General features: G+C 40.5%; 1 protein-coding gene across 1 annotated transcript; it reads left to right on the forward strand.

Moving 5' to 3' along the window:
* The first annotated feature begins 901 nt into the window (after positions 1-901).
* Positions 902-11,110, forward strand: LOC106568973 (diencephalon/mesencephalon homeobox protein 1-A). Its single transcript, XM_014139888.1, has 5 exons — positions 902-1,151; positions 5,654-5,819; positions 6,062-6,240; positions 6,559-6,943; positions 8,762-11,110. Exons 2-5 carry the CDS (start codon positions 5,666-5,668, stop codon positions 9,184-9,186), a joined length of 1,143 nt encoding a protein of 380 aa, XP_013995363.1. The 5' UTR covers positions 902-1,151; positions 5,654-5,665; the 3' UTR covers positions 9,187-11,110.
* The last annotated feature ends 230 nt before the right edge of the window (positions 11,111-11,340 follow it).

The raw sequence follows: 11,340 nt of genomic DNA on the forward strand, positions 1-11,340 counted from the left end.
TATTAGCGATCTCTCTAAAGTCTTTCCACCACGCTCTCTACTCCAATTGCATGAGGAAAGCCGAAAAGCAAATAAAAACCCACCTATAAGGTATTCGGTTCGCCAAAACGCAAAGACTTGCATCCATGCACGTCACTAATGTCAAAGTATTCTGAGAAATAAACATTTAATTGCAAAAAAAGAACTCATTCTGAAATGTCTTACTGAAAAAAAAAATGTAAATATGGATATATTTTTTTATTTATTAAACTGCAACGAGAATGTCTGTCATTGGTCATTGGGGGGACAAAACTTTGTAAGCTACCACATTGAAATAAAAAAAAATACACATTTTCCATTTATAAATCAATACAATTAATTATTGTACAATTATTTAAAATATTAGAAAATAAGTATTCAATCTTATTTTATCTAAGTTTAAATGTAATTTAACCGCGTTTTAATTCTGGAAATGTAATCCATCTCCCAATTAAGGGCTACACAATATGAAAACAATTTATGTATTCACTGATATCAAAAATCCCCCAAAGGCAAGAAAAATATGAAATAGAATATTCATCATCTATTACAAACATCTTATATAGGCCTACTTATTTTTTACACTTGTTTTCCAGAATTAAAAGGAGTTGGTATTCTTCTTAGTCCATACATTTACTGAATGTTTATCAATTCAAACACAAATGCAAAACAAATAGAAGTAGACTGACATATGGGAATCTGCAGACATCATATTCTAAAGTTTATGATTTCGAATAGTATAGGGTCATTGGCCAAACGCCTGCTACTAGTGGAGAAGAAATAGTCTCTTTCTTTGATTGACAGCTTCAAGGACCACTAGAAAGCTTACATGACCTCACAGAGCACGCTTTAAAATCCCTCTTCAGCTCGTGGCCCGGTAGATGGCAGCTTCCTATGTTGAGCGCGAGACGCAGAGGATTCAGTCACGCGGAAAGTAGCAGAGTGCGCGTTTCACATAAGACAGAACTGTGGACTTGCAATCGTTCCTCTCAAATCGCATGAACAGCACGAGAAAGGTGGACATTATAAACAAGGAGACGTTGCTATAGTAAGACTCCTAAGAAATCACTTTAGAACCGGGATACACTTCAGCATCAGAACATCCAAAGACAACTCGGCTGTGTTGGCGAGAGGTAGGAACTTTGTGGACATCTCTAGGACTGGGTCAAACTTGTAACTTGTTAATACGTTGCTGGAAACAACAGTTTTGATACAAATATGGTGACAAAAATAATGTATTGGTGCACAATCTATGCATGCAATACTTTATCGTAATTGCACGATGTTATGTTTTACAAGAAGTCGTCGTTGTGCCAATATCGAGCGAGCATTTACAGCTATTTACAGCTACAGTAATTATACTTTGGGTGCAGATCCGGCAAGACTCGAAGGAATAAAGTAGAACTGTATTGAATTCGTTCAGATTCATGTACATTTTTGTTGAATTGAAATCTGATGCAGTAAAACTATCCAAAACATTTCTAAGATACTTTTGGCAAGGCTATTTCATGCAATGTGAGGTCATGCAAAAATGAATGGGAGATCTTGCAACAACAAAAAATATCTTAAAAAACGAAACAAATTCATATGTAGATATACAGTGTTTTGTGGAAGCACTTCAGCGATTTCCAGCTAGGAATCATGATGCAAGAACGTATTGTGCGTGAGGCTTTCATGGCCTTATTTTGCTATTTTTATAGCCATAACAGACACAATTTAGCATCATGTACACTTAGAAAAAAAGGTTCTGGTTAGAACCAAAATAGGTTATATTGCTTGGTTCATATATGGCACCAAGGTTCTGTATAGAACACTCTTGTAGGGTTCTTTGATCAGAATCCCAGGGTTGTTCTTCACTGAACCAACATTGGTTACATATAGGGTTCTATATATAACCTTAAGCGGTGCCATATATGAAGCAAGCATATAATTATCCCTTTCTGGTTCTATGGAAAAAAAATAAAAAATCTAAGACTGTAGGCCTATCATTTATCTTTCATAATTCTTAACATTCAAACAAAGTTCATTTTCCACCCATCAGTTCAGATTGAATAAGCCCATGCAATTGTGTCAATATGAAATTGCAATTAAATTATAGTTGAATCGTAAATGAACGAATAATAGTTCGGTTTTGGCTGTTGTTAACCCGTGTTGCCTCCTCCTCACGTGAAATTCACCAATCAAACACTTGTCTCGCGGCCTTTGGCAGTCTGGAATAGCAAATATGTCTTACACCACGGGCAGATTGTCGCTTGCCATACACGAGTCGCTTAGGGCCCAAGGGTTTTAAGTATAAACATTTTCCTAATTTAGTCAGATCATAGAGTTGCACTGTACATGCCAATTTACATAATGACGTTTTAATAATCGAAGCAATGAGCAGTGCTGCCTGTGGCACTCAAACATACAGCCCGGAGCAAGGATAGGCGTATGAATAGACAACAATGGCAGCTAGACAGAATAAGCAGGCTTGTGTGGTAAATATGGTAGGCCTATCATAAAAGCGTAATGCTTATTATCAATATCATAAAGGAAACACATGAAAAGCGTGAATGTAAAAATTACAGTATAAGCCTATCCCTAGTTTTCCTCTCTCGCCACGCACGCACGCACGCACGCACGCACGCACGCGCACGCACGCACGCACACACGCACACACACACACACACACACACACACACACACACACACACACGGAAGCTGTTGAACCGCACTGTACGTCCGTCCGTGTCACTGTTGATGATGAATGGAGGGCCTCGCAGTCGAAACCTATTTGCACTTCCATTAGACGGGGAGCCAAATGGGGATCAAACATGCATATTTTACCCGCTGAGAAGCCATACATCTCAGCCAAAACGTTGCCCCGGGGCGATGGGATAAGAGGCCGCGAGAGAGGGGAAGGAGGAAAGCGGGCCCCATTCAACTCAAATACTTTGGGGAGCAAAGTAAATGTTTAGCGAAGCACCTTCTGTCCAGGCGAATTAAACTATTCCCTCTTGCCCTGTGATCACATTCATCAGGCACTGCAGTGACTTAATAGGTTGGGAATGGGCACTGCGGGCATAATTTACACACCCACAGCTCCCATTTGCACACACAGACCGCTGCGAAATGGATATCAGCTTCATGGCGCTATGTCTGATATTATTGCTCAAATGATTAGTTGTTGCAAAAACTTTTCTTAATGCAACGGGGGAAAAAAGGAAAATTCGTATTTATTTGGATGGAGTGTTTGATTTCATTTATTTAATTAGTAAAACAATTTTCATAGCCCAAAAGAGATCTATATTTGAACTCAATCAAATATTGAAATACATTTTGTAATAACACAATGATCAATATTATTCATACTATAATTAGGGTATAACATTATAAAGTAATAATAGAAATATAATCATAACTAATAATAATAACAACAACAACAACAACAACAACAGCAGCAGCAACATATAATAGTTTATTATCAGGCCTATTCAATGTTGCGCAGGTTACAACTATAGCCTATAATTTAAGGTCTTACTTTATCATAAATTAACATGATCAACGGATTAAGTAATATTCGATTAAGTATTGTGAAGTGAATTAACTTCAAATAGAGGCTTACTTGTCAAACATGTTGGCAATTATATTTAATATTCAATTAAATACAACAATTTCATCCTTATCACAGAGTGCATAAAGTGCATCATCACGGTTTTCAGAATTTAATTATGTGTGGATAAATTAAATTCATGACTTAATTTGAATTATAACAGCTTATTTAGCTTTGGGGCATGACTTGAGGCAGTTAATTATGTTGTATAATGCTCTTATGTAAAATGTCAGATTTTTAACATGGGAAATAGACATTTCGAAAACGACAACCTTTTTGAATGACTTGAATACCTACATTTTCAGTCAGCCGAATTACGCATGGACATATACATTTTTGCTTCGTCTTCATTCAAAACATTCATATTAGAAACATTTTGTCCCCAGTAACCAATGGTGAACTTTCTGTATCGCAGATGCTGAGTGGGCCAATGAACACAGGCCTAAAGGAGCACAGACACCGGTGAAGAAAAAAACTTTCTAGGCTACATCCCAGGCCTAGCATGTCAAAATGCTATAGTGAGGCAATTTAAGTCTAGGAACTCTCTCTAGCTTCCAAGTCCCCAGATGCCTGCCATGCATAGGAAGATTCATTTCTTGGACCGCTCTGTAATAGTCACAACTGCTCGAGCCTCAAAGATATCCCTTCTTGTCAACGACCTCGATACTAATACATATCTAATCGTGTCCTGAAGCGTTTCATTTAAAGCGGCGAAGGACCTAAAAAAAATGGAGGATGAGATAGTTGCCCTCGGAGACCTATATATAAGGCTTTGATTCCTTGTTGTAAAGTTATTCTGTCCAATAAACTCAAGGCTATAATTTGGGTATTTTGATTAGGTTTATGGTAGCTTAATATAAACCAACTGTCCAACAAATGGTAGTTAAAATGGAATAAGAGTGACTGCTAAAATTCATAGGCTAACCAAAGGACATCATTCTAAAGCAAATGTATTGACAGAAGGTATTTCAATAGCCTATCATAACCGTCCAATATAGTCCTCTGTGATTTCAGGTTACCATCCTGGCCCGGAACAAATCGTTTTACAGATCTAGGATCTTAATTTGAGCCAGTTTGCTACAACAGGAAAATAATCCTGCAGCAACAGGAAATGTGAATTATTATGTGATTATAATTCATGGACATTTTTTTTGTAGGGATTGATACATTTCTCGTAAGGGAAAATCAAGTCTGAAATTTCAAAGTGGAAATTACAAAATGTAAAAGCCTTTTTAAACCTGAAATACACTACAAGTTTAAAATGTCCTGCATTCTCGGAAAGTTATCTTGCCACAGGGTGATCAAATTAAGATCCTAGCGAGCCTCGAGCATTTAATCAACGCAATGATCTCTCAAAGCATGCAGCGCTTTCAAATGGGATTTGCACTTTTGCTGCGATCACCGGGAAATGAAGTGATTCAATTAATTTATAAGGCACCCGTCACGCTCCATTAAGTGAACGAGTGATAATTACCCCAATTAAAATAATTTTGTATAATTAATGGTTTGAACCAAGCAATAATTGGATGTTAATGGATAACGTCCAGATATTAAAATCTGAGCCATCTCTTCCGTGGCGAAAGGAAATGCATGTCTATCCGATACAAATGACCACCAAGGAGATACACTTTCAAGGGACATACAAGATGATTGGGCCTAGTCTATTACAAGCGCCAAACGACATTCACATTTTAACATGAACAAATTAAGCCATGGTTTATCAAGGATCAACCAACCAGATAACACGAAAGGTCTGCAACTGTTCATAAGGTGATCAAATTATGAAATACTGTATGCATAAATTGAACGTGCACCACTGTCTACTCTAGGCCCTAACTACACACAGTATCGAAAATATCATAAAGAGTCAGATCATTTTAGGCAACAGTGAATTTAGACCGTTCATTACGCGCATATCCAAAATGGGTAGGTTAACTCACACAAAAAAATAGCCTATGAACAGCCCGGACATCTCTCCTTAGAGATAGACAAATAAAAACATGCAAGCAAATACTAACATGATTTATGTGTGTGTTACCACAGGTAGTGGACATCATGCAGCACTATGGAGTGAACGGCTACTCTCTCCACGCGATGAACTCCCTGAGCGCCATGTACAACCTGCACCAGCAGGCCGCGCAACAGGCGCAGCACGCGCCAGACTACCGACCTTCAGTGCACGCGCTCACCCTAGCTGAGAGACTTGCTGGTAATTGAGTCCAACAAACAAACTTTCTCACACACACACACACACACACACACACACACACACACACACACACACACACACACACACACACACACACACACACACACACACACACCACACACACACACACACACACACTTCAATTCATTATAACTTTCTGACATATTTCGCACTGCCCATTCCCCTATCCAATTAATTAAACTTGCCGTGTCTCTTCTCTTCCAACGGCTGCACATTTCAAGACATCATCCTCGAGGCTCGCTACGGGTCCCAGCATCGCAAACAGCGCCGGAGCCGCACCGCGTTCACCGCGCAGCAGCTTGAGGCCTTGGAGAAGACTTTCCAGAAGACCCACTACCCCGACGTGGTGATGCGCGAGCGCCTTGCCATGTGCACTAACCTCCCTGAGGCCCGCGTGCAGGTATGGAAGGCACAGCCACTCCAGAATTAACATTCAGAATACATAGTACCATAGTCTGAAATACACACAATACTATTGGTATATATAGGAAATATTTATGAATTGTATCTGATCAATCATATTTTCTGAAGCATCTTTATCATTGGGCAAAAAATGCCAGAAAAATTACTTAGGTCATTTTCATTTTTTTTTTACAAGTTCTCAAAAGACAAATAGTAAAACACACATACACACAGAATTCACCTTTCTCAAGCACCTTTTTATAATTATCAGAGAGCATGCTTCTAACCGTCTCCCAACCTGGCACATTTTAAACAGGTGTGGTTCAAGAACCGCAGGGCCAAGTTCCGCAAGAAACAGCGCAGCCTGCAGAAGGAGCAGCTCCAGAAACAGAAGGAGGCCAATGGAGAGGGAGGTGACAAGGAGGATTCTCCCACCACCATCACTCCAGAGAACCAGCTCCCCCCATCCTCCTCCTCTTCCTCCTTGGAGGTTGAGGGTCCGCCCTGTCCATTGGTGTCAGAAATTAGCATGGAGTTAAATGTGACCTCGGCAGAACAGTCAGGTTGCGAGTCGGCCACCGAGGACAACGCCACGGATAAGGAGGAGGAGTCTAAGCCACAGAGGGAGGAGCTCAAGAGTGAGAGGGCGATGACGCCAGGCAATGTCTCTCCACCCTGCAAGCGGCTCAGTCCCAAACCTGGTAAGGACAAGGTCTTAAATTATGACTGGCACTTGTGCATCTCTAATATACATAGATTCATTGGGGGGCATTAGAAAACAGACAAAGTCAATCAAATATAGAGGCATCCTTCAGGATAGTCAATTAAGAGTAAACATATGAAATACTTACATTGTCGTACAACTTCAGTTCATTTCAGTCATAGTGGAAAATTAAGAGGTGGCACAACAGTTTTGCTGGTTCTTAATAAGTTATACATAGGTCTGCCTCCCTGCCTGCCAGAGAAACTTAGTTTAAAGTCCTACGCCAGTCTCCTTTTCACCTGATTTAACACCTGATTTACTTAACAAAAGGCATATCTCAATAAGTGGTCCAGGTAACCACAAGAAATGGCACAAGTGAGGGGCCTTTCCTCTTTTGTTCTCTATTGCTTCTCAAGCAAGGGGGAGGTCGATGACGTTCAAAGTCACCATCGGACCAACTCCTTGAATGCCCTGCTCCTTGAAGTTTGCAGTTGTGTCTAAAAAACATTATTTTGCCCTTTTGTGTGTGTACTTTACTGCAGGGGTATTCAACGGGGGGTCCGCGGCCTCCTAGGGGTCCACTGAGATACCTACAGGGGGTCCGCGAAAATATATGTAAAAAAAGTGGCACTTACATTTTCATTTCAATGTTTTTATGAATATCGCTAGCAACAACAGACGAAACAAATGTTGAATTATACCTACAGTAGAAATGAGGTGGAATATCATCTTTCTAATGATGTCAACTTTGTTTCTCAAATATTGAGCAAATTACACTCATTGGAGCTAATTACACTCACTAGAGTATCTGACATAGGCTTTGAAAAAGCACCTGTGAGAACCAGTCGTGGCAAGTGACACTGGCTGCTGGAAAGCTTTCCTGACTTGGACATACATTTTTGCCAACACATTGTGCTTGCTACGGAGCGTATTCACATTATTTTTTTAGTTCTATTGTTTGTACATCGTTATTTAAAATGTGTGTGACTGTCCTGTATCAGTCTTTTGTTACTTGTCAAGTTTTTTTTGTGGACCCCAGGAAGAGTAGCTGCTGCTTCTGCAAAAGCTACTGGGGATCCACATAAACAAGAAACAACAAATAAACCAGCCCAAAAAAAAGCTGCTATTAGCGAACAAGTGTTTGGAGTTGGGCTAGCACAATTATCGTATAATCATCGTCATAATGCATACATTTTAGAAGGGGGGATTCAACTTTATATTAAAGTAGATATAGTTTACCGAATAGTAGTTTTACATTTTTACATGAACTGGGTAAAGTTAGTAATCATTTTACGAGCAGAACGGCACAGTTAGGGGGATAAACTTTAATTCCAAAAGTTTTAAGTGGTCAAAACCATTCATTTTTTTTAACGGGCGTGTCACCGAAGCTGTGTTGTATTCATTAGATATATGTCTGTCAAAGATGCATTATAAGCTCAAAACATTTTTAAACAAAAAAATGACAATAACTGTGTCCATTTGCATGTCAATTAATCATTAACCCAAATTCCATAATCGTCATAGCCCTAGTTTGGAGTTACTACCAAATCTATTCATTTTAAAATATTGAGTATTTGTCCTTTCCATTATCATTCACTGGATGATAAGACAAGATATGTGAAAAAAAATATTTTTCTACATGATGGGGGTCTCTGGTTTGTCTGGTGGGGTCCCTGGGCAAGAAAAGGTAGAAGACCCCTGCTTTACTGTATTTATAATTGCAATATCACTTTTCAACTGGAAAAGTAAAAAAAAAAAAATCTCTGGAGGACGTCTTTAATGTTCTTGACTCTTATTCGTTTTTTCCTTTACTCAGAATCCCCCATGGTCTCTTCGTCTGTGACGCCCTCGTCCATTGGTGTCAGTGGTGGGATCTCCCAGAGCCACTCCTACTCCTCCTCCCCGCTCAGCCTCTTCCGCCTGCAGGAGCAATTCCGCCAGCACATGGCTGCCACCAACAACATGGTGCACTACCCTTCCTTCGACATGGGCACCCCCTCCTCCCTGCCCTACCTGGGCATGAACGTCAACATGTCCCCGGCACCTCTGGGCTCCCTGCCCTGCCAGTCATACTATCAGTCCCTGTCCCACCACGCGGCCCAGCAGGTGTGGAACAGTCCCCTGCTCCAGGCCTCTGCATCCCTCCCCAGCCACAACAGCAAGACCACCAGCATCGAGAACCTCCGGATGCGGGCCAAGCAGCACGCAGCCTCCCTGGGACTGGACACGCTGCCTAACTGAGCCAGAGGATCTGAGTGCGGCCTAGCCGGGGCATCAAGACTACACCCCACCCATCCCATGTCTGTAACCTCCGTAGCCCGATAGGAACCATACCCAGAGGGTTTCGGGACATTGGTAGCCAGAGTTTAGAAAACTAAATTACATTATCTCACCCTGGACCGAGTTTTCTCCTGCTTCTTGCTTTAACAGTTGCCTAATTTCTGGGCTTCCCACACAGCAGATTGAAACACAACAAAGCACGCATAGAAATAATAATACTTATTTGACCAACAACACCTGATGAGTTTAGGTAGTCTTTACTCTTATGCTGCTTTTTGACTGTAACACCAGTGTTACACTAGTGTGTACACCCTTATGCTATATTAGGGAAATTGTGTTTCCGTAGCTAGGGCTGACAGTGAGGACTTTTTAAGAGCAGAATCAACAACCTCTGCATAATCAAAACAGTTGCCCCAAGTAAGAGCAGGTCCGCCGGAGCCATGGCCCAGTGAGACACGGGTGCCGGTCCACGTAGATGGAAACAGAAAAGTCTGAGCCTTTTGGGTAAAACACTGAGGCAAATCCTGTATGGAAATACACCATTAAAACGGGAAATGGACTCTAAACCCGACATTGTGAACGACCAGGCTATACATAGGGTCTCTACAGCTGAGCAAATACATTTCCTTTAGGACTATTTACCTGTCTAGTGTTGCACTTGGTGAAAAATATTTTGCTACGTAATGTTTACAGAATAGAGGCACTTTTAAGGGAATTTGGGTCTTCAATGGGAAAAATAAATCTGTGCCGGCATTGGTGCCATTGAGAGACTACTTGTACCGTGGGACCATTAACAATTCAATTAGGCCTTGTATCTACATAGCACGTTCTAAAAAGGCAAGCACATACATAAATATAAACTCAAGCCATGTTCTCCACAATTGCTTAATTAGAAGTGACTAATTTACCAGCTTAATGGCCAGTATTAAACCACTTTGTATGGAGACTGGCTTGGTAATGAGAAAATGATTTCAGTGACTAAATGTGCAACGCTTTTAATTACATTTTGCTCTGGGCAGAGGGGGAGGGAAGCATATGCAATTATAAACATGTATACCATTTATGATTCCCTTATATCCAAAGCGCTGAACAAAAAAACGGCCACAAAGGTAAGCAAACGATGTGTCTCAACTCAGTGTGTCCTGCTGCACCACCAAAAGAAGACGACACAACACAAGCAGATACACACCTGGAGAAATGAACCTGCATATTTCATGTTTACACCTATTTTCGTCATCTACCCCTTCTGATGTAACTTGGTAACAGCATCCCTACACAAACTGAATAGGGGGTCCTTCAGGCCGGGGGAGTAGTATACAGAACTTCCTATTGTACCAGGAAGTTACTCTTTAAGCACTTGGAGGAGTGGCCAGTCTTTCAATTCTTGTCAAATATATGTCTGTGATTCTCTCTGTGCTGGGATCCCATCAAGTCCATCCACTCTGACAATGTAAATGATTTCAATATGTAAATTAAGAAGAAGAAGTTTATCTATTAATGTTTACTAGTAAGGCAAATGTAAAGGTTCTCATGTTGTAAATGTATCATAAACCGTCCCGAGTTGGGGATTCCTGTAGTTGTCAGTTGTAACATTGTAATCAATGGGCTCCCGCCATTTCCTTACCTTCTCTTCCCTGGACAACCGAAGGTATTACCGTCTGGTCGTCTATGTGTCTCCTCCAGTTGAGTTCCATTGTGACTGTGATATTTAAAAGTTCTACTGTTTCTCTCCAGCTGTCTCTGTCATACTAATTGGTCCAGTGGTAGATTTAAAATGACGGCGAGAGTAATACATAGGCATTATTATTTTTTATCTTAACAATGTAGGTTCGAACAGTGATGTTGCAAAATAAACCCTAAATAAAGCAATGCTTGGAGATCTTTATACACAAGGCTTCCTTCAATGTGTTTTTGTTTGCCTATGACAAAGCTAGCCACAGCTAACGATTTGCAAACAGTCTTCTTATTCTACTTTTAGAATAAACGACATATACAACGTTGAGTTTGTAATACAGCAAGAATGTTACATTAGATTGAACAACAACGTTCAGGGGGGCATAGAAACGGTCAAAGACAGGCTAATATTAATATTGCAATAGGGCAAGACAGAGTGCA

This window comes from Salmo salar, chromosome 14 (assembly GCF_965601325.2).
Source record: "Salmo salar chromosome 14, fSalSal1, whole genome shotgun sequence".
NCBI lineage: Eukaryota > Metazoa > Chordata > Actinopteri > Salmoniformes > Salmonidae > Salmo > Salmo salar.

What these genes read in the sequence shown, in the direction of transcription:
- LOC106568973 (XM_014139888.1), top strand. Translation starts at nt 5,666, where the DNA reads ATGCAGCACTATGGAGTGAACGGCTACTCTCTCCACGCGATGAACTCC. An exon ending in CCTAGCTGAGAGACTTGCTG is followed by an intron (nt 5,820 to 6,061) that starts GTAATTGAGTCC and finishes GCACATTTCAAG; the next exon opens with ACATCATCCTCGAGGCTCGC. An exon ending in TCCCTGAGGCCCGCGTGCAG is followed by an intron (nt 6,241 to 6,558) that starts GTATGGAAGGCA and finishes CATTTTAAACAG; the next exon opens with GTGTGGTTCAAGAACCGCAG.